General features: G+C 37.1%; 2 protein-coding genes across 3 annotated transcripts in view; one reads left to right on the top strand and one right to left on the bottom strand.

Annotated features, from left to right (window-relative positions):
- Nucleotides 1-282: 282 nt before the first annotated feature.
- Arg1 (arginase 1) lies at nucleotides 283-13,711 on the top strand. Its single transcript, XM_070010489.1, has 8 exons — nucleotides 283-427; nucleotides 4,301-4,373; nucleotides 7,692-7,866; nucleotides 9,327-9,486; nucleotides 10,982-11,076; nucleotides 11,652-11,756; nucleotides 12,845-12,981; nucleotides 13,211-13,711. Exons 1-8 carry the CDS (start codon nucleotides 371-373, stop codon nucleotides 13,378-13,380), a joined length of 972 nt encoding a protein of 323 aa, XP_069866590.1. The 5' UTR covers nucleotides 283-370; the 3' UTR covers nucleotides 13,381-13,711.
- Nucleotides 13,712-13,776: 65 nt separating this feature from the next.
- The window catches only part of Med23 (mediator complex subunit 23), a 45,207-nt gene continuing 32,511 nt past the window's right edge, over nucleotides 13,777-26,472 (bottom strand). For both annotated transcript variants that reach the window (XM_070010486.1, XM_070010487.1), the window contains 7 exons: nucleotides 25,646-25,882; nucleotides 21,651-21,816; nucleotides 20,994-21,066; nucleotides 19,857-20,071; nucleotides 19,068-19,188; nucleotides 18,245-18,376; nucleotides 13,777-16,113 (listed from right to left, as the gene is read on the bottom strand). In XM_070010486.1, the coding sequence (XP_069866587.1) occupies nucleotides 15,946-16,113; nucleotides 18,245-18,376; nucleotides 19,068-19,188; nucleotides 19,857-20,071; nucleotides 20,994-21,066; nucleotides 21,651-21,816; nucleotides 25,646-25,882 (1,112 nt within the window). In that variant the 3' untranslated portion in view covers nucleotides 13,777-15,945. The remainder of the gene's footprint in view (nucleotides 16,114-18,244; nucleotides 18,377-19,067; nucleotides 19,189-19,856; nucleotides 20,072-20,993; nucleotides 21,067-21,650; nucleotides 21,817-25,645; nucleotides 25,883-26,472) is intronic.

The raw sequence follows: 26,472 nt of genomic DNA, 5'->3' as shown, positions 1-26,472 counted from the left end.
CTTAATGTGCTGATGAAATCATGTGTCACTGAGAAAAGATTAATGTCATTCATCCCAGCTGGCTTTAAGAATAAAACGAAAAGGGTGTGAGCTATGAATGTGAATAATGCTCACATAACCACAGACCTGGGCTCAGAGGAATCCGACTCATTCCACATACGGAGCATTTGCAAGATTTTCTGTTGACTCTGTCATTCTTCCGTTCAGTAGGTGTGGCCAGCCACCTCATTAAAATAAAGATAAACAAAGCCAACCCAATTATAAGTGAGGAAAAAGATGTGCCCTCAGTGTTGTAGGCTTGCAGCAGGTGGTGACCAGCTGGAAAACTGAATAGCCTGCATATTGCAGCAGAGAGAGGGATCTGAGCAGCATGAGTTCGAAGTCAAAATCCGTAGGGATTATTGGAGCTCCTTTCTCAAAGGGACAGGTGAGTGGAAAGCCTGGCTTCTAAAGCTGGCATTTATTGAAATGTTTTTGGACTTTGCTTTTGTAAGGCATTGCTATATGCTTAAGTTTCTCTGTATAATCTGGCCAAGGAACATGCCAGAAGTTCTCTTACCATTTTGTGATGCAGTATATTTATATTTCAAACCCAATCTCAGCCAAACCCCATTTCAGATGCTTCTACCGAATGTTTACTCCTATTTAAGCAAGGTATTTTTTTCTGAATTGAGATGGACTTTCTGTGTTATAGCTCATCTAGGATTTTTGCTCTTGCTGTTTTTGATGATTGTTCTGTAATCAGTGGGAAGGAAAATTTTAAGAAAACACATTGGTCTTATAATTAATGGCTGGAGAAAAAAATCTTAATAGATTGGTAGCAAACTTCCGACTTCTAATTTGGCAAACTTAAATGTTAATGATTTATGTAAATTGGTGAAGGATTCATATTATTTTTGAGTTTTACTGAATCTATAATACCATTGGCTCATGGGCTAAGGTAGAAACATGTGTCTCTTTTTGAGGAGGGAAACAAAAAAAATAACCCTGGCAAACTGGCCACAGTGACAGGAATAATGGATTCAGGCAACTCTCAGATTGCCTTAGGACCACCTAAGTGTGAATGAACACACACCGGCATTGTCTAAGTGGACAGTCTTTTCTTTCTGCCTGAGTACACTCATCATGGTAACTATAATGAAATGACAGAATGTCTTCAACATCAATATGGCTATGCTTAGAGAGAAAGGAAAAAAATCAAAAGCAAACCAAATACTCTGGTAGTTGCAACTCTTAAGGTTGATTTTGTTTTTCTAAGGAATATTTTCATCCGTGGTTAATTTTTTTTATTTTATTTTAGAATCGAGTCAGTCTCAGTCTTTCAATTCTGAACTTTTGCTGTGCACTCTGGCTTTTATTGCAAAACAAATTGGAAGAGGTCAGAGGTTGGAGGCCCAAACCACATTTGGGCTGTCAGTAAATACTACTTCACTTCCCCTGGCAACCATCCAGAGAGAGCTCCAAGAACACAGGGATATTTTGTTGACACATGTTGCTTTTAAAATCCACAATATGCTCACCTGTTCTTAGAGCAGTTTATATTACTAATAGGAAGGAAAGGAAAAAAGAAGGAAGGAAGGAAGGAAGGAAGGAAGGAAGGAAGGAAGGAAGGAAGGAAGGAAGGAAGGAAAGAGGTCAAGATGTTTTAGCCCTTGAGCCTCAGCACAAGATGAACCCCCTAATAATAATGATTACTCTAGAGAAAAGTATGTTAAAACGCAGCCTAATGAGTTTTCATATTCTCAGTGAATCTACTTGACCTGACTCTTCTCTCATTAAAACATGATGATAAGTATGGAGCTTGCTGTCCCTTGATTATAAGGAATGAGAGATTTTTTTCCATTCTAATTCATATAATAGAGGGGGACATGGCCAACATAGAAACTTTGTTCTACCTAAAGGAAGGAAGTAAAAGTTTGACAGCCAGGTACAGAAGAGATTAGAGGTCAGATGACTAAAAGCTTGAGCCTGAGGAAGAGCTACATCCCTTGCCTCACCCACTTGCAAGGCAATGAGTAAGCAATGAGTTAAGTACTATTTTTCTGTTTAGTTGGGTTAACTAAGGCTCAGAGGATTAGCTAACTTGTCCAGGATCACATAGCCCTGGCTTCTGATTCCAAAATTTGTATCCTTGACCTGCACTGACGCCTCCTCAGAGAGTTCAACTCCATAGCAGACCTGGTATTTGTGACCAGCTAGGGACTGGGATTTGTTCAGAAAGTCAGTGGAGCTGGCAAAACAATTGTGGAAATGGACAGATAAAAACAAGCAATGAGTAAAGACTAATCTTAAGAAACAAGCCAATTAGTTGGCCGCTGGTAGCTCATGACTCTAATCCTAGCTACTGAGGAGGCTGAGATCTGACGATCATGAATCAAAGCCTGCCTGAACTGGAAAGTCCATGACACTCTTATCTCCAATGAACCACCCAAAAATCAGAAGTGGAACTGTGGCTTAAAGTGGTAGAGTGTTAGCCTTGAGTGGATAAAGCTCAGGAACAACCCCTAGGCCCCAAGTTCAAGTCCCATGACTGACAAAAAATAAGCAATTATGATTATGATGATGATGATGAAGAAGAAGAAGAAGAAGAAGAGGAGGAGGAGGAGGAGGAGGAGGAGGAGGAGGAGGAGGAGGAGGAGGAGGAGGAGGAGGAGGAGGAGGAGGAGTTGTTAATCAAACAAATGAAGAATGCTAGAAAAAAATCCACTGAGAAATTCAATGAGTCTCTTAACAGAAAATACAATGCCCACTAAGAGTCTAGGAGATTTGTTCTAACATCTGCAGGAGAGGGAAAAATGGCTAGGGAGTTTTTATTAAATCATGGTTTTTAAGTTTCTCCTATATTTCAATCCTACATGGATTGATCTAAAGTTTCGATCGAAATCTACTAGATGGGATCGGAAGAGGTTGGCCAACCACACTGCCATGGCAAAAAGGAATCAGTTCTGATTAAATACACGCAGCAGAGTAAATACAATGAACACGGATGCACTGCATATTTCAAGGTAGTTATAGGAGAGGATTTTGATGTACTCACTATAGAAAAATAATTAATGTTAAAGATGATTGATATGCTAATTACTCTGAGTTGATCATTATCCAATATATTCAGGAATCAAGGCACATACTTTTGCTCATAAATATATACAAACATTATGGTCAATCAAAAAAAAACTTTAATAAAGAATGGCATAAAGGAGCAGAATGTGTTATGGAACATATATAGGTGGTCTTGTAGCCAGATGTGGAATTTAACACTGAGCATTTTCCAGGCCCCGTTGAGATTTTCCCAGTCATCTGTTATTTGACTGAGAAAGCACAGCTCCAATCCTTGGCATATACACATATCTTTCCATAGCTTTTCATCTGACATAAGGAAGTAGTTTTATATGTTAAAGCCCTGTCGGGAATTAGGTTCAGAAAGATAAAGACCTCTTTAGACCTGTATCAGTCAGGGAGGCTGGGGGAAGACATACATGGAGGAAGAGTATTTGTTTACCAGATAGCTGCTCAGCACAGGTAGAATTTCTCATGGCCTGTTTAAGTAGGTCAGAACTTGATGGTACTGGGTTGGGCTTTGTTTGTAGTTTCAGTTCCCAGGTGACAACTTCTCTGTTTCCTCTTTCTCCCCAAGAGTCCTAACATTTCTGGGAGGATTTGCATATGGGTTTCTTCGGGCCATGTTCTTTCCCTGCAGATTCCCGTGTCCAGACTGTTCTGCTGATTATTTGTGAGGTTTCTCCATCATCATCTCCTCGGGCCTCTCTGACTCCCTACTCATGCTGCAAGATTCTGCTCAAAGATCAGCTGTTCCAGGCAGCCTTTGCTTACACATCTCTGCTAGGCTGAATTAGAAGCATTCTATTTCTCTGTGTGTGTGTGTGTGTGTGTGTGTGTGTGTGTGTGTGTGTGTGTGTGTGTGTGTGTGTGTGTATGACATGTTACAAAATTGAGGTTAAATATCCAAATTTTCTATCTGTTTACCAGTGACTCAAAGACAGAGGACCTTTTCATTTCATGATTCTATCTCTGTCAGCATGTTTTGTTGTTTACCCTGGGTGGGAGGGGGCAACATGGTATGATGGAAAGAAAGGATGCAGGTTTTGAAATTCAAAGCCTCATGGAAAATTAAGTCACTTTACGAATCTAAATCCTTCTATTGTGGCACAGGAGTAATTCAATGTACCTCACTGTGAAAATTAAATGGAGGAATAGAAATCTCTGGCTTTGTGGTAGCTGAAGAAATCACAGTTACTATTTGATAGCCATGATGACCGAAGTACTTTTTTTCCTTGTTCAGCCACGAGGAGGGGTGGAAAAGGGCCCCGAAGCAATGAGAAATGCTGGTCTTCTGGAGAAACTTAGCAAAGAAGGTAATGTTTCAGATGAAGGATGTCAAGCCTGAGATCCTCTCCTTACATAGGGGAGGAGCAGACTCGTGAGGTCTTGGGATGCTCATCCAACAGGAGTGTGCACTGCTTTGAAATTCAGAAGCATATCCTATTAAAGAAGCAGAGCATGAGAAGAATGCTGAATATACTACTTCTGCACTCAGGCATGCTGTATTTCCTGTCAAACTGCTATAAAAAGAATCCATGCAGGCAAGAACTGGGGTCTGGTAGATGGTAGAAGAGTTAGGGATTAAAAGGGGAAAACAAGGGGCTACAGTTAGTATCCTACAAGTAAGATAACATATTTTTGTAAAACGACATAAAACAGTGGGGCTGGAAAGGTGCCTCAGTGGTAAAGTGCTTGCCTTGCATGCATGAGGCCCTGAGTTCGATTCCTCAGCACCAGAAAAAGCCAGAAGTGGCACTGTGGCTCAAGTGGTAGAGTGCTAGCCTTGAGCTGAAGAGCTGAGGGACAGCGCCCAGGCCCAGAGTTCAGCCCCCATGACGAAAAAAAAAAAGACATGAAACAGTAATAATGACATCTACTGGCAGTCTCTGTGTGTACCAGTCCTTCATGAGTGAGCCAACCAAATCAGGAGTTAGTTAAGAATTTAATAGGGACCGTTAGAATATTCCACTTAGTTCCTGGCCATTTTCAGCAGTCCTGTGCATTGAGCCAAAATAAAATTTTGTAGCATTAGTTAGTAGGGAAACTTTAACAATCATGTTTGTTATTACTGCCCAATTGCATGCATTTATTTATCCTCCCATCCTTTTTCCATTTCTACTGTGTTCTCACTTCAATTCTGGACCTATTTCTATGCCCTTTATTGTTGCCCTCATCTAAAAGTACCTAAAGTTTACATTGAAAGTGGAAATAGCAGTATAAATAATTTTAATGGAGCTTATGATGGGTGCTTCAAAATATGTGTTATATCATTTTACAAGTTTTGATGAAGGCCACGTAAGTTTTCTAAGACCACCTTAATTTTCCTCTCTTTGAGATCTAACTTCTTAACTTATCCAACATTTATAAAATATAAGCATAATAAAAGTTCCACATATTATGTTATTCTTCAGTGTGAATAGTGATTGTTGCTCACTTTAGAAAGATCAAGAAGGCACTGATGTTGATTTTATTTTATCCTCTCAGTGTTTTTTCTTTCCCTTAAATATTCTATTCCCAGAATTCAGTTCCTTTAATCAAATTTTTTTACAAGTAAAATTTGAGACACTACCATAGATGGAGGAGTTATTCACTTTATTGAAGTTATTAAATGTTTACTAACATATATTTCAGTACAGCACAAGCATTTAAAGCTGTTATAGCTTGGCTTGTCAGTGTTTAACAGCTTATTTGGTTTTTGCTTTTTGATGCCTTTTAAAGTCTAATTTTAGGATAGATATATTCAGATGTGTTCTACAGTATATTTTGCTAAATGTTCTTATATTTAGATTGTTGTTTTTGACTAATGCCCAACTGATGTGACAAAACTTTTATTGTCTTACCATAAAGCCTTGATGATCAACAGGGAAAATAGATATTGTAAAGCTTTTTGTGAACTTAAAAAAATACAAAATAAAGCAACCAAATTTAAATAAAAAATATATAATTTCAAAAAATGACATCTACTGTTTATACAGTATGTGTTCACATATAGCATACAAGTGTAAAATTATGTATATTAAACATGTGTGCTTCAGAATGTTATTTTTGTAGGTAAATCCCCGTTGACATGGTGATGGGTGAGATTGTAGAGCAACTGGAACCCTCATATATTTCCAGTGGCTATGCAAATGACATTGCCACTCTGCAAAGCAGTTTAACCATTTCCTAGATAAACATGCCATGATCTTTTGACCTTGTAGTTCTAGTTATTTACTTAAGAGAAATGAAAATGCATTTTCACATAAAGCCTTGAACTTGAATGGATAGTAGCAATATTTATGATAACCAACAAAATGAAAACAACAATATGACCCATCAACTGGTGAAAATATAAATAAAAAGTGGTACATCTGTACAATGAGATAGTACTCAACAGTAGAAAGGACTGGATCAATCACAGGGATAAAATACTGATTGATGGCATAAACAGAATGCCAAGTGAAAGAGGAGAGACACAAATAACTATGTGACTCCATTGATTGGATTTTTAGAAAGACCAAAGTATAGCTAAAGAAAGCAAATCAGCAAGTCCTGGGAGTAGGGCAGGAATTATAAGGAATGGAAATGTTTTACATGTTGGACATAGTAGTAATACAAGATGTAGATAATACCAGAACTCATTTGAGCTGCACACTTAAAGTGAGTTTTAGTAACTAAGAATTATATTGCATAAAGCCATAAAAAAGGAGGAAGAATGGAAGGGAAGTAGAAGGGAAGGACACAAGGAGAGAAGGGGAAGGAAGGAAGGGAGGAAAAAAGGAAGGAAGGAAAGAAGAAGTATGGGAGGGAGGAATGCATTTAAGAGAGAACAGAAAGCACGGGTAAATGGCCTTTCCCTCAGTTAGCAAGCATAGTTTGGTCACATGTTGTATCAGGTGAAATTTCATGAAGGTGAGTCAAAAATACCCAGACTTAAAAAAATACAATAAACAATGACTAGTTCAGAATACTGAACTGATCCCATATCATACATTTTTCAGCTCTCTAGTTTTTGAAATCTTTTTTCTCGGTCTTTTTGGGAGTCTATCCAGATCCTTAAGAACTTTAATTGCCTTTTTTCATATAAAAATTTCATGCAAAAGTCTGTATTTGCGTAGTCCTCTGTGCGAAGCACATGTTTACTCCTGATAGCATCTTGAGGCAGGAATGATGGACGGAATAGGAAGCTGGGCTACATCATCAGGTGACTGCTTGGATGGAAACCAAGATTCTTGATACAGAGTTAAAAAGCTTAGAAAATACTGTGTATTTAATCTTGGAAAAATTAACGATTTCTGGTATACTTTTGGACATATGAACAACTTATTACAAACACATTTATTGTAGAAAGATGAAAAGCATACATATATACTGAGAGAGAGAAAGGGAGAGAGAATTTCTACTAGGGTCAAAACTGAGAGTTACTGGTGATATATTTTTGTGTTTAGTCTAAGTGGATTGATTTGAGAAGTATTTGTGGGGGCACTGTGTGTGATGTCAGGCAAAAGCAGACACAATTTTTATCTTCACAATGATTACTGTGTTTCCAGACATATTTCTTGCTTATTACTTTTGAAATTGGTCATTGGTGTAGATTTATAGGCCGATTAATGATAAGCTTCTATTTAGTAACTTGAAACTTTGACTTGTAGGATGTGATGTGAAAGACTATGGAGACTTGTCCTTTGATGATGTTCCTAATGACATGCCCTTTCAAATTGTGAAGAATCCAAGATCTGTGGGAAAAGCCACTAGCAAGCTGGCTGGTGTGGTGGAAGAAGTTCAGAGGCATAACAGAGTCAGCGTGGTCCTGGGTGGAGACCACAGGTCTGGAACAGGGGCTGTATAAAACTGGGTACAAATGGAATAAGAGAAGTATAACAAAGACCATAGAGAGAAAATGTAGACAGGAATGCACTGATCATTATTTTTCCTTTAAGAAATCATTTTATGGCTTATCTCTATTGGAAGTCTTAACTTTATTTTTAAAAATCTATCACAACAGAAAATACATGGAATTTCATCATAGGCTTACATTTCTTAATAATGAAGCACTAGGGAAATTCATGCCATAATTCTACTTGATTACTGATGATACATGAAACTAATTGAGGCTAACAATGTATGTGCTTTCTATTCTATAGGGATATGTTGTAAACATTTTGAAGTGCACGAACACATAAATGCATGATGAGTTTGCCAACTGGGTGTGTTATGTGCAGTTTTTCCCCCCCTTAATCTACAGTGTGGATTTCCTCAGGGTTAGACTAGCATGCACATCCAATTCACCATACCCTTGTTTTGTTTTGTTGTTTTTCTTCAAAGTTTCATGCTTATAATGTGGCAAAGATCAGTTTTATGTGTGGAGACTTTTCAGTCTTCACACTAAAATGTAATTTTGCCAGAGGGTTAATGAGATTAAAAAGTAGAAACATTCCTATGGCTGTTGACATAAGACCTAATTACTTCACTGTCCTGTTTCCTCTTTGAAAGCTAACCATTACCAAGGTTTCTGTAACAACACCACAGTCAAAAGGCTGGCCTTGCTTTCTTTTTCAAGAGGAAAAAAAATTTAATGGACATTTTATGTGTGGCAAGTGGCCAAAAGATAAGAAATGAGAAGTAACAACACCTCTAGGTGACATTGAGACATGACGTTTCCAGTTTGAGAATCTGAAAATTTATACTTAAACATTCCCACATGGGACAATCCAGAAATTTTACAGTAATTCATAATCTTTTAAGTTCAGTGATATTCTGTTCTTGCAAGATGTTTGGAGTATCTGGGATGGACTCTGAAGATCCTGGGCCCCATAAAGTATGTCAGGGGAGACTGTATGGCAGGAGAATGGACAGTTAAAGAGTACCGGCAATAGCCACTGGCTACTGCCTGAGGAGGGACTTCTGAGTGATGTTTCCCCATTACAAAAGAGCTGGAGTTTAAAAACAGTGAGAGAAATTAAGTATTCAGTCATACTCAACTTTGAGCGTTGGATAGAAACTAAAGCCAAGGATTGCTTGAATAGCTTTTTTTTGGTAAGCTATATTCATGATTTTCATTACAAAATGCTTTTATAAATAGCTGACTTTAGAAATACTAGCAGTGCAACTATCACTTGTGAATAAGAATCAGTACATCTTGTACCTTCTGCACTGTCACAAGTGCTTACCTCTGAGGCCCATGAGATTTGACTTAAAAAGAAAACCATGCAGGCACACTAGTCTAAGCACCTGATATCTATGTGATGACATTGTGAACTTACTTCTCACAACTTTTTCTTCCAAAGTCTGGCAATCGGAAGCATTTCTGGCCACGCCAGGGTCCACACAGATCTGGCAGTCATTTGGGTGGATGCGCACACTGACATCAACACTCCACTGACGACCACGAGTGGGAACTTGCATGGACAGCCTGTGTCTTTCCTCATGAGAGAACTGAGCAAACAGGTAAAAGGCTGCTTGGTACTCTGATATAAAGTATTCAGTAATAGTATTAATAGCAGCAGCAGCAGCAACAGCAGTAATAGTAAATCAGAAGTTCAAGACAAGTAGGAATCATCTTACATCACTATTCTTTGGTATAATCTCAAACCATTTTCTCTGCAGCAAATGATTTCTGACTCTACCTTAAATTGATTCCATATGCACCTGTAACTCTGTATTCAGATGTCCTCCAGGAGCCCAAACCTTGAGCACACTCATAGAATATTTGCATGTAATCCACTTTAAATTATATCTAGAGTACTTGTAATGCAAATGATATATGCAAATGATAGTTCTACTGTATTTATTAATAATGAAATGATATAGTCAAACTGTATAGTTTAGGGAATAATTAAAGGATATATTATACTGTATTGTTTACATAATAAGGAAATGATATGTAAATCGTTATGCTATATTGTTTAGGGAATGACAAGGGAGCGTTTACATGTTCATTATAGACTAAATCATAATAAGCCTACCTATTTTTTCAATCAATGGTTTGGTGGCAACCAAGGACTCAAAGGATGAAGGAATGATGTATTGCTTAACTGTATATCTTCCCTCAGAGGTGGGGCAGAATACTGCTTTATAAACATGTTAGTAGAAGTTCAGAGATGAACAAATATGCAAAAGGTATATATCAAGCAAATCTTGGAGTAAGGGCTACGCCAAATCTCCCAGTTCCCATCTTTCCCCACTATATGTCACATAGCTTTCTTGTTTTGGCAAGACTGTTCCTGCCTATTGAGCACAGTGTTAAAATACAGATGGGTTTAATATTTAATGCTATTACTATCCTAAATCATAAAAGGATATCTGTCCCTGTTCCCTGGAAACTTCCTTTCTAAAATGTTTAAGATAAAATTTGAGAGTGATTTCACATTGAAGCTCAGACTTTCTTATTAGTATTCACCGATACAAAGGATACGAAACGACCCATGTCAAATACTCAAAGGTAACATCTTTTAACTGATGATCAGGGTTGTGTTTACAAACATACAAAATGTCAAGCTTTGAAAGCTTGGATTCAGAATGAAATGGGTGTCATTTATCACAATGCAGCATAAGGAACATGGAAGGGTTTTGTCCAATTATCTCCCTCAGCCTTTCCAGGCTGCTGTATGGATTAAGTCCTTACAAGAAAGCAAAGTCATAGAAATACACTCATTTTTTGACATTAGAGTCCTCAAAAATCAGGGCCCAGAAGAAATGGGGCAGAGGACACAAAAATGTGTCCAGGTAGATCCTGGCTACAGGGTAGGTTTTGTAAAGCCAAAGCAATGAAAGGTATAAGAGGCGACAGACATTCTTTTCAATTTTATATTATTTGCAAATGATTTCCTTTAAAATTATGCTCCAAATGTAAGATAAATGCAATTCAGCCAGTGTCCTTAATGTTCAGTGTAGGCTTTGCTTAAAAGAAAGGCGTATCTAACTGGAAACCCTGTGATTTTAGATGCCCACGGTGCCTGGATTCTCCTGGGTGACTCCTTGCATATCTGCCAAGGACATCGTGTATATTGGCTTGAGAGACGTGGACCCTGGGGAACAGTGAGTTTATTCCTGGATGTGATTTACCCTCAGTTCTGTTCTTTTGTCTGCTGGGTATGTTTTACTGTCCAAATCTGTCAAAGAAAATTATTTTAAGGGATAGAAGTGTAACTCAAGTGGCAGAGTCTCTGCAGAGCAAGCCAGGCTCCAAGCTCAAACCCCAGTGCTGCCAAAAAAAGGGAATTACTTAAATAGCAAGTTACTATATATAGTGTGTGTGTGTATATATAAAGATACACACACTATATATATATAGTGTATATAGTGTATCTATATATACTAGATACTATACACAGTATATATAGTATACTATATACAGTATATACAGTATCTAGTATATATACACTATATACACTATATATATAGTGTATATAGTATATATAGATACACTACTTACGTGTGTCCACAAGTATATAAGCAGTTATGTATATACATTTATATAGTTGATGTACATTTAAACACAAAACTTAAATATTTGATATATTTTTCCAAATTTCTCTCTTCTTTAAAAGGAAACAGTAGGGAGCAGAGACAGACTTCCTAATTGTAGATTATCTTAATCTCCCCTCTTCTAGCTACATTGTGAAAACTCTGGGTATTAAATGTTTTTCCATGACTGAAGTGGATAAACTGGGAATTGGCAAGGTGATGGAAGAAACGCTCAGCTATCTCCTGGGAAGGTAAGATGTTCACAGGAGTGTGTGTTTTGTGTGTGTATCATAAAAGCTTGCTGACACTAGTCAATATGTTACTAAAAAAGTTGTTAAAAAAATCCTGGAACTTTACTGGTCTATTTTTTTTTTAAATAAAGAAATAAAGCAGGGTAAGAGTTGTATTTATTTACTAAATATCAAACATAATTATCATTTTTTATTGTGAAAATACTGTACAGAGGGGTTACAATTACATGGGCAAGATAATGAGTACATTTCTTATCAAGCATTGTTGCCTCCTCCTGTTTCCCCTTCCTATTCCTTCCCATTCCTCTCGCCCCCCCCACCCCCGCCAAAATTGTAAAGTTCATTTTTCGACATAACAACTTGTACATCTCATTGTTGCAATAGGTCCACCCGTATCCCTATTTAAACGATTTATTTTTTCCCTTCCCCTCCACAAATTATACCAACATCAAATACAGTGAAAGCAGGGGTTATACCATGGGGGAGGGACATACAAAGCAAGAAAGAAATCATCTTATAAATATGTTAGAAACAATCGCATGAAAGAAAAAAACATTTGAATACTTATCTTGGGGTTCATTTCACCTAATATCAACTTATCTGACCTTTTCTGCTTGACTCAGACATATACTAGTTATTGCAAATAAGGGAAACCATGGGACCTATGTTTCTTTGGGCCTGGCTTACTTCACTTAATATGATTTTCTCCAAGCCTTTCCATTTCCTAACAAATGGGGCAATGTCATTCTTTCTGATGAAGGCATAGAATTCCATTGTGTATATATACCACATTTTCTTGATCCATTCATCTACTAAGGGGCATCTGGGTTGCTTCTATATCTTAGCTATGGTAAATAATGCTGCAATAAACATAGTTGTGCTAGTAGCTTTAGTATGGTCTTGTTTGTGATCATTCGGGTAAATGCCCAAAAATGGGATTGCTGGGTCATAGGGGAGAGGGGATGTGGACAGAAGGGAACCTTACTGCATTGTTAGTGGGAGTGTAAACTTGTTCAACCACTTTGGAAAGTAGTATGGAGGTTCCTTAATATCATTTTTAAGCTGAAGTATTTTCCTACTTCTTAAAGAAAGTCAAGGCCAATTCACCTGAGTTTTGATGTGGATGGACTGGACCCATATTATACACCAGCGACTGGCACACCTGTGGTGGGCGGTCTGTCTCTCAGGGAAGGTCTCTACATCGCAGAAGAAATCTACAAGACAGGTAACAAGTAGAGACAATACAGATATGTACAGTTGGTTAGCATGAACTTACTTCTCCTTGATCTGAAAACCAAGGGCCGGCGGATACACTCCATTGAGTGATTTAATAGTTAGGTTTTTAGGTGGCCTTAGTTACTAGATAACTTTTAAAGCCATTGTGTACTGATGTTAACATGCCGCGTATTTTTTTAAAATCAATTATATCATTATCCTTTTTTATGTTGTTGTAGGATTACTGTCAGGACTAGATATAATGGAAGTAAACCCATGCCTGGGGAAGACGTCAGAAGACATAACTCGAACAGTGAACTCAGCAGTAGCCATAACAAAGGCTTGTTTTGGGGTGGCTCGGGAGGGAAATCATGAACCTGGGATTAATTACCTTAGCCCACCTAAGTAAATGTGGAAGGCCACAGTTCTTCTCAAAGATTTATTCTCTTTGAAAATATCTTTCCAAGCATATGAGTATACATTTTATCAATTCTTCTGTGAAATTTACAATAGGAACATTTTAACTTTTGAAATAAGAACACTTTTAGACTAGGATTTATCCTTAAAAAACACAAATTAATTTCCAACTAAATATGGTGGCATTTAAGTAAATACAGTAACAGAAGTTCTTCCATCCCCTCTAACAGGTGACAAAAATACCCATGGGGGGGAGGGTGGTGTCCATGTGTCCATATGGTTCAAAATATGTGATTTTTGTAATAAACTCTTTTATAATAAGATTTTGTTGTCTACACCTTTCTAAATACATGTAACGCTCTACATGTATGCATGTATGTATGTATACACTACACTGCTTTACTGTAAATATTTGTCGAGGTTGTGAATAGCCATCTCTAAAATATTGCAGAACCCGGGAGAAGGTGGTTCTGTTTTTTGTTTTTTTCTTTTTCATCTGTAAAATGGATAATCACAGGCTTAGGCAATCTCCAAGTTCATTAATATTAGATGACCCTATTTTAAACTTTCTAAGCATTAAGCATGATATTATTGGTATTTTAAACATGGATGTTATTGAGGTAGCGTTATGGAAAATAGAAAATATTTTTCCCAAAACTCATTCATCCCCAAATTCAAGCCATTTTGTTTGCAAGATCTGCTAAATCAGTATTAGGATTTCAATCAAAATTATCTGTGGCATCAAAATGTCTTACCCTTTAGTCGGTGTAGTTACAGTATCTCAGCTAAAATCCCTAAGCACCCTAAAAACTCTGAGACATACTAAGAAAAATGGAAAACACACACACACACACACACACACACACACACACACACACACACACACACACACACACACACACACACACACACACACACACACACACAAAAAGAAACTAACAATCAAAAGAAACAAAGCAAACTCTTCTCTTTATACAGGAACTTTTCTACTTTATACAGGAACTCAACAGAGTTCTGTAATGAAGTGAGCTCCATGGAAGAATTTTTGTTGTACTACATTAACAACCACATGCATGTTAGAAGAGTCTCTGCCATCTCATTTTCCTCCTGTAACCCAAAATTTTAACTCATATAGCCTATGTTTCTTTGGGTCTGGCTTACTTTGCTTAATATAAACTTTTCCAAATCTTTCCATTTCCTTACAAATGGGGTAATATAATTTTCCATTATGTATATATACCACATTTTCTTGACCTGAGGGGCATCTGGACTGATTCCATCTTTTATCCCCCCCCCCTTTACTTCTCAATTCTGTGGTATATACGATGCATTCTTGCCTGTATTCTCTAGACTCTTCCCTTCTTCATGCTTCCTGCCCTCTCCCTTTGGCCCTACTTTACCTTCTTATAAGTACCCATTTCCTGGCACTTACTTTGTTGGGTTTTGGCTCAGTCTTTTTGAAGAATTACATCTTTGTGCTCTCTCCATAGTTTAGTTTATTACACATTTCATTTAATTCATTTGTAACCCCTTGGTTAACATCCAGTGTGTTTACTTGTATATATTTATAGTTATTATTATTTTTAATGCTAGTCTTAGGGCTTGAACTCAGGATTCAGGTGCTGTCCCTGAGCTTTCGTTTTCCCTTAAGGCTAGTGCTCTACCAGTTAAGCCACAGCTACACTTGAGCTTTCCAGAGTTTACTGAACTTAAGAACCTCATGGAGTTTCCTGCTCAGGTTGGCTTCAAATGGCAAACTTCAGATCTCAGACCCCTTAGTAGCTAGGATTACAGGCATGAACCTCCTCAGTCTGGCACAATTAATTTAGTTTTAAAAACAATGATAGGAAAATCAATCATTTAAGCATGAGAATTTGTGTATTTTCACATTTCTTGTATTTATTTCAGATTTACATATTTTCAGATGTGTTATTTGCCTTTTGTAGTTTCCAACTCCATACAATACAGTAAATTCAAAGCAAAGGCTAAAAAACTGCCAAATATACCTTGGTAGAAACATTAGAAGTCTTTACTTGGAAATTTGCAAATTATTTACAAAAGAATATGAAATCTGTTTGCTATGGTATTGAAATCTAGAGTTTTTTGTTGATTAAAACATCAAAAACAAAAAACTCTATTATCCTGAAGATGTATTAAGGAGATTTATGTATAAAAGGATTTGCAATGACTCTTTTACATGTATTTGAAGAGTATTTGAACTTTGTACCTGAAGAGAGAATTTGCCATTAATAGCAAAAAAACAAAATAATGGTTAAAATAAGAATGACTGAATGCCTACTAAGTTATTTGCACAGATACTTCTAAGTTTCTGGGGAGTCTTAGTAAATTGTTACAAATATAAACAACATGTAGTTTACTTGATCTCTTAGAGACAAAAATATGATAGGGAGATGGGAAGTATAAAGTGTCAAGACATTCACCATTTGAATAAAAATAAAACAATCTGAATCACAGCAAATCATGTTCAGATTTAATAGATTTGAGTCCACTTGCAAACATGGCTGTATTTTCCATTTTCTCCATGGTAATTCCAGCCTTACTGAGTCACTGGCAAGGGCGCTGGCACCTGAGTAGACTGAGGTGCTGGAGAACCGCTATTTACAGCTGGCTGAGGCACTGCAGCAGGCTCCAACTTGCTGATGTGCGTGATGAAGCGAAGACGAAGTTTTAAAGCTGGTTTTAAATTGCAGATGATCTTCTCTACCTGTGAGGTGAAACACATTAAGAAATATTTGAATCAGAGAACTTCTACTTCCCTCCTTTAAAAAAGTAATAAACTAGGGAGGGAAATGGGGGAGATAAGACATTGCTGTACATGTTTTTAACAAAAACAGGTAATTACTTTTTTTCCTTACATGAGAAAGAATACTGATTTTTCCATCTCACACATGAGTGTATGTGACCATGTGAGGTGTGTCTCCAAATTTATATTTACACACACACACACACACACACACACACACACACACACACACGAACTGACCATTTACTAGCTAACTAGCCATCCCACTACCAAAAGCTATGTGTGTGTATATGTGTGTGTGTGTGTGTATTCCTAATAAATAGCTACAGCTTATACTGGAAATTTTATACATCCAACAACTCATTCTTTTTTTTTTTTTTTTGGTCCGGTCGTGGGGCTGAACTCTGGGCCTGGGTGCTGTCCCTCAGCTCTTCAGCTCAAGGCTAGCGCTCTACCACTTGAGCCACAGCGCCACTTCCGGCTTTTTTCTTTTTGCTTATGTGGTGCTGAGGAATCGAACCCAGGGCCTCAGGCATGCAAGGCAAGCGCTCTACCACTGAGCCATCTTCCCAGCCCCAACTCATTCTTTTTAAATGCCACCTTTACAGAAGCATGAAACATCACTGTATTTTAAAGTCATATGAAAAACTCATGTTTGAATATTTACCTATGAATCTAATTTTTTTGTTGATTTATACTTGGAATTCAAGCTAACCAAAATTAGATATAGTCTTAAAATATTTTAAGGAAATATGTTTTTTACAGTTTTCTTAGTTATATACTCAAATGCCCTTTGACCTTAGGAGGAAAGCTCAGCTGAATAACTTTTCCATTTTTATATTCTTACATGTCAAATTTTCTTACTCCCAAATATAAAAAAATATTTTAAACAGAAGCCTTTTTATTGGTTCTCCCCATGTTCTGTGTTAACAAAAGCAGACACAAATGTTCTCTTTCTTTGACATTTCAGCTGCAGCATAAAGGAATCAACTACTCATTATCTCCAGCTCCAAAAAAAGAATCCCATACACTAGAATTCATATGGTTATAAATCAATCTGCTTTCCTTTCCAACAGAGAGAGCAAATATGACCAAGGACATTTTATGCATGATTGGAATATAATGAAACTGGTTTACATTGTACAATTAATAAATTAAAAAATCCAACAAATCTAAATTCTAGCTGGACACCAGTGGTTCACTCCTGTAATCCTATAGCTACTCAGGAGGCTGAGATCTGAGGATCACAGTTCAAGGCCAGCCTGGGCAGGAAAGTCCATGAGACTCTCATCTCCAATAAGCCACTACTAAACTGGAAGTGGCGCTGTGGCTCAAGCAGCAGAGCGCTCACCTTGAGCTGAAGAGCTGAGGGATAGCACCAAAGTCCAGAGTTTAAGCCCCACGACTGACAAAAAAATTCTAAGAAATGATGAAAAAATAAAAAGGGGATGAGAGGTATGGACTCCATTGGCCTTATTTCTACCCACAGAAAACTTATGTATGATCCAAGGAGGTCATTCCCCCTTTAGCCACCTCTAGCAAGAAATGCCTCTCCATGTTGAGTTCAGTAGAATTCTTTAACTTTAGTAGAATTCTAACCAGTTTTATGTGATTCAGAACACATCCAATACTTATTCCATGTGGAAGCCCTTAAAATAGTGAGGACTTAAACAATTCCCTAGGAATTTTTCTTCAAAGTAAGCATTTCTACATCCTTCAAATACTCTTAAGGAGTTGATGTCTTTATTACCAATGTCCATGGTATGCCCTGATCAGTGAGGGAGGTGGGGACTCCTTTACTTCTGTTTTAGCTTTTATACTAAACCTAGGCTGTCCTAATGAGATTACTATTAACTTCCTAGAGGTCTTTTTTCTTTTTAGGTTTTTGTTGCAAATATCGAAGGGGAAGAGTGAGAGAAATTACATTATTTGTTACTATATCTAAAAAAAGACCCCCTTATAGCCTTAAATAGGCCTGGTATCAGCCCTTCTCTCATAAAAGAAAAAGCTAACCAAATATTAAACAAAAAAGTTTATCCCTTTATGTTCAATCTTGTAAGCCAAATGTTAAAAATAATTAAATTGAACTTACTTGCTCTTTCACGCTGTCACCAGTAAACATATACTTCATATGATACAGGAAGTCACAAATGGGATCCATATAGTTCAAATGGGTACTACACTGGTCGACATTCAGTAGCATATCATAAAATGCCACACCAATCTATTCAATAACAATATAAAGTTATTCAAATGGCCAAATTGGTGAACTAATCAAGCACGATGCAGCTGAACTCCATGACAACACCAGCACATGGGGACAAAATGTTTGCTAAAGATCATGTACCTCTACACACATGGGAGGTATGATGCAGCCTGCATTTATAACAGAACCTATAATACTATAATGCTCACTGCTAGGTCATCACTAGGATTTCACTTCATAACCTAGTTATTTATCTTAAAAGACCCTTTTCTGTCCTTCAGGAATCTGTAGGCTTGTCTTCCTCATTCCATTTAGCAGTTAAGGCTTTCTTTTAAGGGTCTGCTCCTGGTGGATTTTCTTATTCTATACATTTTCTTACAATAACTATACATTTTCTTACAAGTAACCAACTTCATTTAGTCCCATGGTTTTCTTTAATTTCTCCATAAATTTTCAAATTTACTTCTGCAGCCTTTTCTTTTCAACTTCAATGATAGGATATTTCCTCCATTATCTATAGTTCAACACATCCCACACTAAACACAAAAACATGGTAGGTTACCCAAAAAGACTTTCAAGTATAAAAACTGATTTGACTATTATACCAAAATGACTACTAACACCTATGACCTGCATTTTGAAAAACACTGGGCAAGAAAATCAGATCCTTCAGAACTTATGGTTTATGTTATACTAGATCATAATTTACCTCTATCATGCATCGCGTTCTCTCCTGCTGAAATCTCTGTAAAAATGGTCCCACAAGATGGTACACATAAAGCAGCTGGTATTCAGTCTTTACTATAGGTAGAAGTACTTCAGTGAGAAACCTAGAATTTGAAGATTGGAAACTCTTGTGAGGTGAAGTAAGTTGAATCTTGAATTTCTGTTAGCAAAGTATTTACAAAACTATCAAAAGTATTTACAATATTCACAATTTGTTTTTTGAATTTTGGTAACAATATTTGTAATTAATCTTGCATCTTTCATTGGTTCTGATTACTGAAATAAATTCTGATAATTTAGAATTGATTCTTATAGTATAACTATTGACTGACAGGTGAACAATTGGAAAGAAAAAGAGAATAACTATTACTCTATCATAAATGTAATTCCTAGGAAATTTGAATCTAATTAATACCCATTTTATGGTCATGAAAAAAAAATTGACAATAGGCAGTTACTTTACTTCCAAAAGCAACAATTTGGGATATATTCTGGAAGGAAAGAAGGATGCATTTGACTAAGTTTCCCGAAACTATAATGGAGAAATAGATACTATTATTACTTGTCTATACAAGTCAATTTTTTAAAGTAATTCTGAAATAAGAGGCTTTCTAAGTAACTAGAAACTTTAATTAGAACACTTATTTTGCAAATTGTTGTCATACAGACACATATACACACACACACACACACACACATATATGCTTTATCTGTACATAAGATTTTTTTTTAGGAAACGGTTGACTTATTTTTTTCAAGAAGTTGTACCTACTTTGGAATGAGAGAGAGTTGTCCAATGCTAGAATGGTGCCACACAGCGTGTGCTAGAGCTAACGTATAGCTACAGCTCATCTCTGAGTAGGACTGATGGCAAGCAGTGAAGTCAAAGAGGCGGAACGGATAGCCAACCCACTCTGTTTCTGATGTCAAACTGTTACTGCTGATGACACTCACAATTCGATCATGAAGGACAATCCAATATGGTTCCTTTAAAATCAAGAGGAAAGTCTGGTGAAAAATACCACTTATTTAGTATTCTATCCCAAAGTCTATAATACAATTCTTTTCAGCTCCTTCAAGGCTTTTTAGTTTTCCAGCTTGTGTCTATGCAGCAGAGATTTCAGAACAGTGTTGGGTGGTTTTGTAACAGGTCAAAGTTAGTCATAACTACCTGTGGAGAAATGCTGGTCAGTTTGAAGGCTCCATACATGCATCTGGTCCAGTTTATTTAATATTTGACACTTACCATGCAGTAAACCGACTCAAGCAAAACATACACAGGTAACAATGGCATGTAAAATTTGGAAATACATATACTTGGAAGGTATATAAGCGAAGAAACTTGATTCATAAAGTTGCACAATCAAACTAAGTGGTTGAGAACTGTATTACATAATATTATTTAAAGATTGATCACACAATGATGTGGTGTTGACTATGGAAGTCAGAGCAGGGAGACCTTCACATGAGCTAGGGAAGTCAGGGAAGTCCAAAGCCCATAAAGAGTGAACAGACTTCAAAGATGACAGAAAGAAAGTGAGTTATTGTTCAATGTCTTATTTACTAACATATCCAAAGATTTAAAATGTCTCAGTAAGCTTTGTAAGTTCTAGATGTATAACATATGTAAAATGTTAAATAGCCAACAATAGTTCAGATTATAAGGTTAAAATTGAAGTTGGATAAATAAGGTGGTACCAAAGAATGCACAGATAGTTAAGTCTGGTAAGTGCATTTAAAACAGATACAGAAAGGCAGTAATAACATGAAAGACTTTAAAAATAAAAATTTCTCTAATCTGTGTAACAACTTTTTATAAAATCATTCTGCATGCATATTTTTCTTTTGGTCAGCAAGAAATTGCTATGTGTATTTCATCATTAAGTACCAAGTACAATGATTAACTCACTGGTAGAGCAGTGATGATCAAACCAATAGCATTCATCCATGCTGTAATATTCTCTCTCGGCACTAACGGCTGACTGCAAATGGATGAAAAAAAAATACATGTGAAATTACAAAAGCATTTTATATGACGTATCTTTTCACTTTTAAAAATATACAATTCAGAGAATTGACAACTACTTTAAAAAACTAGAAGGAGTTTCCTATTGATAAAAACTTTTAAAATTAAAAAGCCACTTTAGTTTTTGTTGTAACTTTTAACATTATTGTTGGGCTAAAAAGACTATTTCCTCATTTCCCCAAATCATTATTATTTACTTTATGTCTATTTTTACAAGAATCTTTTTTGTTCTGCTGCTCTTAAGAGAATTAACTCAGGTTTGTGAACTTGCTAGACAAGCTACCCCAGCTGGTGAGAATCTTGAAAGACCAGTTTTAGTGGTAAGTTCCCATTATTCCTAAATTAAATGTCAAACAGGTATTCAGGAGTAAGATGGAAAGACACTTAGGTTTTCTGAACCTCATTAGAGCTCATTCCTTTTACCATCTACGTTACAAAAACAGGATAAGGAACCTGTAGACAAGTAATGTCTAAAGGGCATTAGCTTGAAGCACAGGTTTGTTTCACAGCTCTGTCTCCTACCAGAGACAGAATACATACCTTTTCAGGACGACATTTAGAAGGGCATTGCCAACATCTTTGCCTGGAACTGCCAAGGCCATGAGTTCCACACAAGTGACATGCAAAGCATGTGCAGCAGGGTTGGGAAATTCATTGAATCTCCAGTCACAGTTTGGGAAGGGACCAGGAGACTTGCCAGCCATTGGTGTCAACAATTAAAGTAATAACAATCTGATTGTCTTTGACTGACTCACACATTTGTACAATGTTTTACAGATTTCAAAATGTTTCACAAGTATGTAAGACGTGCTGCCAAGAGTGATTTATCTATAGATAAAGAGGCAAGCAATACAAACAAGTAAGCCTGACGTAACAATGTATAGTGTGTGTGTGTGTGTGTGTGTGTGTGTGTGTATGTGTGTGTGTGTGTGTGTGTGTGTGTGTGTGTGTGTGTGTGTGTGTGTGTCTTTTATAACTGCATTAGCAACAAATGTAGCCAGGGTACTCCTAGGTTTCATCAGATTATTTTTTTTTAATAGTTAAAGGACAGGGGGGCTGGGAAGTTGGCTCAGTGGTAGAGTGCTTGACTTGCAAGCATGAGGCCTTGGGTTCGATTCCTTAGTACCACATAAGCAGAAAAAGCTGGAAGTGGTGCTATGGCTCAAGTGGTAGAGTGCAAGCCTTGAGCTGAAGAGCTGAGGGACAGCACCCCATGACTGACACAAACACACACACATACACAAAAGTTAAAGGACAGTTTCATATGAAAATAACTTTATAAAGAATAATACCTTAGGAAACAAGTTTCTTGGGAAACATCATGCTCATTTATATAAAATTTCTCTGGTAAATAACGGTAGAGTGTAAAAAATAGGCATAATATGTTTAGAACTGAAAATACAAAATTAAAAAGAAATAAAATCCAATGTAGCAGATTTTTCACTGAAAAGTGTTATTACTATGTCTGCTAATATTAGTATTTTTAAAAATTATTCAAGAACTTAGGACTGTTAGGATAGTAAAAAGCACCCTAAACTATAATATGCAGTCTATTTACATAAAAATAGCATTTTTCCCTTGAAAAAAGTCTGTTTTTAGAATATAAATATCATTAGGGGGCTGGGAAGGTGGCTCAGTGGTAGAGAGCTTGCCTTGCATGCCTGAGGCCCTGGGTTCTATTCCTCAGCACCACATAAGCAAAACGAAAAAAGCTGGAAGTGGCGCTATGGCTTAAGTGGTAGAGCGCTAGCCTTGAGCTGAAGAGCTGAGGGACAGTGCCCAGACCCAGAATTCAGGCCCCATGACTAAACCACACCTCCCCCCCCAAAAAATATAAATATCATTAGAATTTTAAGTGACCTGACATCAATCTATCTGCTATAAAATTGCTAATTTAAGATCTCAAACACTTCTACAGAGGTAAAAATAAAGGTAGTCTTCAAAATAACTGAAACCGATAAAGGCTGTATATGACAAACCGACAGGCCAGCGTAATATTTAATTGTGAAAAACTAAAGCCATTTCCTCTTAACTCGGGAACGAGACAAGGATGTCCACTCTCTCCACTTCTCTTCAATCTAGTATTACAATGCCTAGCTACAGCAATAAGACAAGATGCAAACATAAAAGGGATCCAAACATAAAAACTCTCCCTCTTTGCAGATGACATGATTTTGTACTTAAAGAATCCCACAAACTCCACTCCCAAATTACTCAAGCTGATTCAAAACTTTGGCAGAGTAGCAGGGTATAAAATTAACCCTCAAAAATCATTGGCTTTTCTGTATGCCGACAATGAGAAAAGCGTGGATGAAATCAGGAAAGCAACTCCATTTGTAATAGCCCCACAAAAAATAAAATACCTAGGAATTAAATTAATCAAAGAAGTGAAGGACTCTATGGTGAAAACTTTAAAAACCTGAAAAAGGAAATCAAAACAGAAACTTAGAAAGTGGAAAAACTTCCCATGCTCCTGGATTGGAAAGATCAACATCATGAAAATGGCAATACTTCCCAAGGCTATCTACAAATTCAATGCAATACCTATCAATATTCCAACCTCATTCTTCAAGGAAATAGAAGAGGCAATCCAAAAATTCATATGGAACAATAAAAGACCTCGAATAGCAAAAACAATCCTCAACAGAAAGAACAGTGCTGGAGGAATATCAATACTAAATTTCAAACTCTATTACAAAACTATAGTAATCAAAACAGCTTGGTACTAGCACAAGAACAGACCTCAGGACCAATGGAATAGAATTGAAAACCCAGAAATGAACCCACAAACCTATAGCCATCTAATCTTTGATAAGGTAGCTAAAAAAAATAGAATGGAAGACAGCCTCTTCAGTAAATGGTGCTGCCCAAACTGGTTAATCACTTGTAGAAAACTAAAGCTAGATCCTTAGATATCACCCTGTATCAGAATCAACTCCAAATGGATCAAAGACCTCGGAGTCAAAGCAGACACTCTGAAAACATTACAGGCTGGAAATGGAGAAGCCCTAGGTCTCCTTGGCACAGGCCAAAAATTTTTTAATAGAGACCCAGAAACACAACAAATTAAAGAAAGGTTGGACAAATGGGATTGCATGAAATTGCAGAGCTTCTGCAGGGCAAAGGACATAGCTAGCAAGATCAATAGAAAGCCCACAAATTGGGAGAAGATCTTCACTAGCCATACAACAGACAAGGGTCTCATATCTAAAGATATACCTGGATCTCAATTACCTGGATCCCCAACAACAAATTCTCAAAGAAACAACTGCCCAATAAATAAGTGGGCTAAAGACTAAAGAGAAACTTCTCTGAAGAGGAAAGAAGGATGGCCAATAGACACATGAAGAAATGTTCAACCTCCCTTGCCATAAAAGAAATGCAAATCAAAACAACATGGAGATACCACCTTACCCCAGTTAGAATGGCTATTATCAAGAACTCTAATAACAACAGATGCTGGAGGGGATGTGGATAGAAGGGAACCTTACTGCATTGTTGGTGGGAGTGTAAACTTGTTCAACCACTTTGGAAAGTAGTATGGAGGTTCCTCAAAAGACTCCACATAGAGCTCCCTTATGACCCAGCAATCCCACTTTTGGGCATTTCCCCTAATGATCACAAACAAGCCCATACTAAAGCTACCACCACAACTATGTTTATTGCAGCATTATTTACCATAGCTAAGATTTGGAACCAACACAGATGCCCCTCAGTAGATAAATATGGTATATATACACAATGGAATTCTATGCCTCCATCAGAAAGAATGACATTGCCCCATTTGTTAGACTTGGAGAAAATTATATTAAGTGAAGTAAGCCAGGCCCAAAGAAACATAGGTCCCATGGTATCCCTTATTTGCAATTACTAGTAAATGTCTGAGACAAGCAGAAAAGGTCAGGTAAGTTGATGTTAAGCGAAATGAACCCCAAGACAAGGACTCAAATGTTTTTGCTTGCTTGTGATTGTTTCTAACATATTTATAAGATGATTTGTTGCTTTGTATGTCCCTCCCCCATAGTATAACCTCTGTTTTCACTGTATTTGATGTTGGTATAATTTGTGGAGGGGAAGGGAAAAAACAAATTGTTTAAATAGGGATACAGATGGACCCATTGCAACAATTAGATGTACAAGTCGTTATGTCGAAAAATGAACTCTACAACTTTGGCCAGGTGTGTGTGTGTGGGGGAGAATGGGAAGGAGTGGGAAGGAGAAACAAAGGAGGAGGCAACAATGCTTGATAAGAAATGTATGCATTACTTTGCCCATGTAATTATAACCCCTCTGTATGGTATTTTCACAATAAAAAAAATAACTGAAGCTAGGCATAGAGGTTTGTGCTTTTACGTCTACGTACTGAACAAGTTGGCATAGGAGGAGTTGCGTGAGCCACGTTGTTCAAGTTTAGGGAAAAAAAAATTACAGCTTTTGAATATGTAAAAATAGCACTTTGAAAATAAAATGTGTTCCCATAAATCAAAATACTGTTATTTCTGGAGAGCCTCAAAACTAACAATAGAAAAGGATATTATCCACTAGTCTGCCAATCAGCTTGCAGTAGTAGGAGTCCTCTGGAACCCAGGGATTGTCCTCTCGCGCATTCATGGCGTTCTTCAGGTAAGTGTCACTTAGACACCAGCCCTGTGGGCGATTGTCCTTGAGCGAACCAATGATTGCATGGACAAGTTTTCGTTTGAGATGGTCACGCTTTCTCAGGTACATTTCATAATAATGCAAAGTATTATACAGGTATGTCACTGGTCGATCTGTAAAAAGAAAATAGGCTACCATAATGTTTGTCAGGTAACTTGACAACTGTGAAGAATAAATCCTCTGCTTTCAAGATTGCTGAAAAAAACTGCCTAGAGGATTATGCTGGACAATTGCATGCAATTAATATTTCAGCCTTTTTCTTTTATTGGTAGTATGCTTAAACTCAGGATCTCACTTGAACCATACCTCCAGCCCTTTTTGCTTTACTTAGTTTCTGGATACGTTTTTGCCTAGGGCCAGCCACAGACTGTGATCCTCCCAACCTGTACCTCTTAAGTAGCCTGGATTACAAGAGTGTACCACAAAAACTGTCCTTTTATCTTAAAACAGGCAGAGGGTGCCTAATAATATACAGTTTAGTTTGAAGATATTTATAGTGAGCTAGCAATTTTACTTCTGGAAATTTACCTGTAAAGGTGACATGTAGAAATGAATGTCTCTGTAGTCCTGCATCAGATACAGCCTAGACAGTCATGTACAGTGGACAGTAGAAAACTTGTTATTTTTGTTAAAAATAAACAAAAACAGAAAACCACACATACAAGAAAACAGAAGACGTGGTGGTATATGTCCATAATCCAGC

Source organism: Dipodomys merriami, unplaced genomic scaffold (assembly GCF_024711535.1).
Source record: "Dipodomys merriami isolate MVZ:Mamm:240054 unplaced genomic scaffold, mDipMer1.0.p SCAF_8, whole genome shotgun sequence".
Lineage (NCBI taxonomy): Eukaryota > Metazoa > Chordata > Mammalia > Rodentia > Heteromyidae > Dipodomys > Dipodomys merriami.
This window is presented reverse-complemented; position numbering and strand designations above follow the sequence as displayed.

What these genes read in the sequence shown, in the direction of transcription:
- Arg1 (XM_070010489.1), top strand. Translation starts at nt 371, where the DNA reads ATGAGTTCGAAGTCAAAATCCGTAGGGATTATTGGAGCTCCTTTCTCA. An exon ending in GGAGAAACTTAGCAAAGAAG is followed by an intron (nt 4,374 to 7,691) that starts GTAATGTTTCAG and finishes TTTGACTTGTAG; the next exon opens with GATGTGATGTGAAAGACTAT. An exon ending in TGAGAGAACTGAGCAAACAG is followed by an intron (nt 9,487 to 10,981) that starts GTAAAAGGCTGC and finishes CTGTGATTTTAG; the next exon opens with ATGCCCACGGTGCCTGGATT.